At 33.5% G+C, this 4127-nt stretch overlaps 1 protein-coding gene across 1 annotated transcript; it reads right to left on the reverse strand.

The window, feature by feature from the left end:
• LOC308678779 (olfactory receptor 14A16-like) lies at window positions 1-927 on the reverse strand (the record flags this gene model as incomplete). The annotated part of the gene is made up of 1 exon (XM_081346011.1): window positions 1-927. The coding sequence occupies one exon, from the start codon at window positions 925-927 to the stop codon at window positions 1-3; it is 927 nt and encodes a 308-aa protein (XP_081202137.1).
• Window positions 928-4127: the final 3200 nt, after the last annotated feature.

Below are 4127 nucleotides of genomic sequence, written 5' to 3' on the forward strand. Positions count from 1 at the left end.
TCATTTAATTCTTATTTTTTTAAATATTTTTATGATAGCCTTTTGTAGGTCCTTGTTCCTAAAGCTATAAATAATAGGATTCAAAACTGGTGGCAAAACAGTGTACAAAACAGCAGAAAGCAAGTCCACAGAAGGAGAAGAGAGTGATTTGGGTCTCATATAGGAAAATACTGCAGTGATAATAAATAAAGAAAAAACAGATAGGTGGGGAGTGCAAGTGGAAAACACTTTATACCTGCTTTGAACTGTTGGCATTTTCATCACTGCAGAGAAGATATGGATATAGGAAGCAAAGATGAATGCAAAAATAAAAGAATCCAAAAAGAATCCAACAAGTATCACCATTTTACTGACTTTTGTATCTGTGCAAGAAATCTTTTGTAACTGAGGAATGTCACAGAAATATTGGACAATCACATTGGACCCACAAAAGTTTAATGTAAAAGTCACACTAGTTTCTAACACCGCATGGATCAGATTGCATATGAAGGAAATTGCTACCATTTGAATGCAGGCATTCCAGTTCATGATCAGCCTATATTGCAGAGGATGACAGATGGCTACATAACGGTCATAAGCCATGATGGTTAACAGAGCAAGCTCACCACCAACAAATGTGACCATTAGAAAGACTTGAGTGACACATCCAGCAAAAGAAATCCCTTTGTTGTTTGTCAGTGAAACAGCTATGGATTTTGGAACTGTTGTGGAGATGGAACAAATATCTAAAAGAGAGAGATTGACCAAAAAGAAATACATGGGACTATAAAGGTGGTGGTCAGCTGCCACTACTGTTATAATGAGAAAATTCCCCATTAAGGCTACTATGTAAACCATAAGGAACATCACAGAATGCAACATTTGCAAATCTGGGTCATCAGAAAATCCCATCAGAATGAACTCTTTCATTGAAGATTGGTTGGCCATTTCATGTATTTGAATCCTGTAGAAAGTAATTAAATGAGTTAGTGAAGAATATAATTTTCCTAACACTTCACCCTCCATTTTATAAATTTCTCATCTAACAATATTGGAATATTGGAATATCAATAGTGCGTCTGTTGGAAAATCTATTTTTTATTATATAGAAATTGCAGCAGAGGATAGTTACATAGTCACTGAGATCAAATAAAATGTACAGTGTACAGTCACCATGGGCTTTACATCTTAATAGTTTTTAACTGTCACAACTGTCTCAGGAAACTCTCATCAGAACATCAAGGAACCATTAACAATAGATGCTAACTAAACACTGCCATTTACTGGCTGATTAATTCTGTAGTTTTGTAATATGAAATGCATTGTAACAATAAATTCCATTAGTATCCCATAGCCCATATTTCACCAACATTTCCAGCTTTGAGGACTGGCAGGGATAGTTCATGCAAGAGACTGGCAAGCCCACATGCACAGTTCCATTTGCGTGAGCAGCATGCACATGTGCCTGACGTTCATGAAAATGGAGTGCACACACCCACATTTGCCTACTACTCAGGCATATGAGGATGTGCATGCTCATGCACACACTCACCAGCCATTTCCATGACCCAGTTGCAAACCCCTCACAGTCCTCTAGTGGCCACGGACCATAGGTTGGGACCCCTGCCATAGCCAACAAATTTTAATGAGCTTTCATATAAATCACTTATCTGCAGCACTTTAAAAACAATTTTTCTCACTATCAACACTATTGCTTCTTAGTAGAAAATAAAATTAAATATTCAAATGTTTTTAATATTGATCAATTTGGCCCCAGGCTGAGACAATTTTATAGTTTATACATGTAAACAATAGAACTGATTTGTATAATGCTTGACCAATCAGAATTCAATCTACTTGAAAGATTAAAACTTAAATATTCAGGTGGCAATTCAATTTTTCTATTGTATGTGTAAGTGAGGCCAAGAAGAAAAGTTTTAATTCATCACTCCCATCCTATTATAATTCAAATTCTAACTGTCTCCTTCATATTTTATAATGCCAGGACTGACTATTTGCTTTGCTCCATTGTTTAAGGCAAGGATCCTCAAAGTGTTCAATTTTTATCCCTAAGTTTCAATGTTACTATTAATTAAATAGTATTTATTAAACTTTATTTATTTTCATATAATACATAGATAGATAGACAGATTTAAACCATCATTTATTGTGTACACTTTCTCTCTTTCTCTGTATCTAACTATCTAGAACTGGCAGTTGTGAACAGATAATATTAACAAAAACAAGTTATTCCTATTTCAGTAAAGGTATACATGGCTCATACTGCACCCCTATCTAAAATAGACAAATGTTGCAATTTTATTATTAACAATTCTAATAATAATATTTTATAGGAAGAAGTATGGAATATATTAAATACTACTGCTAATACTAAAAATAATAATCTAGTTAACTTTTACTCCACCATTGGGACTGTTCTGTACATAAGACAACAGAGATAGCATATCAATATCATAACAATATTAAAATATATTATAATATTAGAAATAATATTTATATAAATAATATTATAAATAAATAATTAAATATTTATTTATTTACTTATTATTTAAGGTCCTAGGTTATTGTGAAGACCTCAGTGTGTATGAAGTGCTAAAGAACTGTCAGCTGTGAACAGATAATATTAACAAAATATTATTAAATTATATTCCAGTAAAAGTATGCAATGCTCATATTGTACTCATATCTAAAATAGAGCACTCTTTAAATTTAAATGTTGCAAGTTTACTGTTAATAAATGTTAATAATTACATTAAACTCAGTGTTATCCTTGGGGGAAAATGTTGGATATCCTTAAACATTTGTCATTCTTGGTGATAAATATAAAAGGTTGTACTTACTTGTGTTGTTTTGGAAGATCAGTGAACCATTCTTTTTGCTTATAATCTTACTTGTGCATTTAAATGTAGTAGAGAGCAAGAATATTTTGTCACTATTGTTTTTCTGCCATAACTCAAAGAGTAATTCACTGGGGATAATCACAATTCCATGAAGAAGCATTGTTTTTCCCCACTGATCTTGGAAACTACATTATGGAATTACACTTGGTTTCTTAATTGCACAACATTTATTAAACCATGAAAAAATATCATGGACTTTGTGGTTCATTGTATCACATTTAGGCAGATTTTCATTCTTTCTGTTATCTAGCCTAAAAAATCTGGGAGGTTTAATGAGGAAAATAGTTAATTTGTCTTGTCCAACTTTGTGCTCAGTGCAGAATTTACTGCAGCATCAAGAGAATTCTCCACCCTGCCACTGATGTTGATACAAAGGAATTGTGAGAAAATTAATAGCAATAGCAATAGCACTTAGAATTATATACTGCTTCATAGTGCTTACAGCATTCTCTGAGTGGTTTACAGATATCAGCATATTGCCCCAACAATCTGGGTCCCCATTTTACTGATCTCAGAAGGTTGGAAGGCTGAGTCAGCCTTGAACTGGTCAGGACTGAACTGGCTGGGGGTGAGAGTTCTAACCATTGCATTCTAACCACTGCACCACCACGGCTCCTGTGTGGATTAAAGCAAACAGACCTCAGGAAGGAAGTAAACATTGACTGAAAATAAAAACTATGATGGCAGGAATTCCTGCCAATGAGAAATTAGCCATGCCCAAGCTACAAAATTTCAGAGGAAATTCTATAACATTATTGAGGTCTTTTGCTCTATTGTTGAACATTGGTAGATCGCTCATTGCACAAAGCAGAGCTGAGCCAGAAAGAGTAGAAATGATTCCAATGGAATAATCTTGAAGTATTGATAAGTGCATATCAATCCTTCTAATTTAAGTATCTGAAAGCAGATACTGTAGTAACATAATAGGATCAATAATTATTGTTAATACATGTTTCTTCTTTTTTAAACAATTATTACTGTTTAAATGTTCAGTTATGTTTAAGTTTAAAGTTTAACTTATTCTCCTGAATAACTCTCCTTGTTTATACTCCCAATAATTCTTCTGTTCTGGAATATTGATAAATATTTAAAATGGTGGAATTTCTTCTTATACAGAAACCACTTTCAATTCAGAATGGAATGACATTCCCATAAAATACAGACCTCTCACATGGGAGTCATTGTGAACTCACAACAATTTTGGATTTTCAGGTGGTGGCAACAGCC

The sequence above is a fragment of the Vipera berus genome (genome assembly GCF_964194415.1).
Source record: "Vipera berus genome assembly, chromosome: Z".
Lineage (NCBI taxonomy): Eukaryota > Metazoa > Chordata > Lepidosauria > Squamata > Viperidae > Vipera > Vipera berus.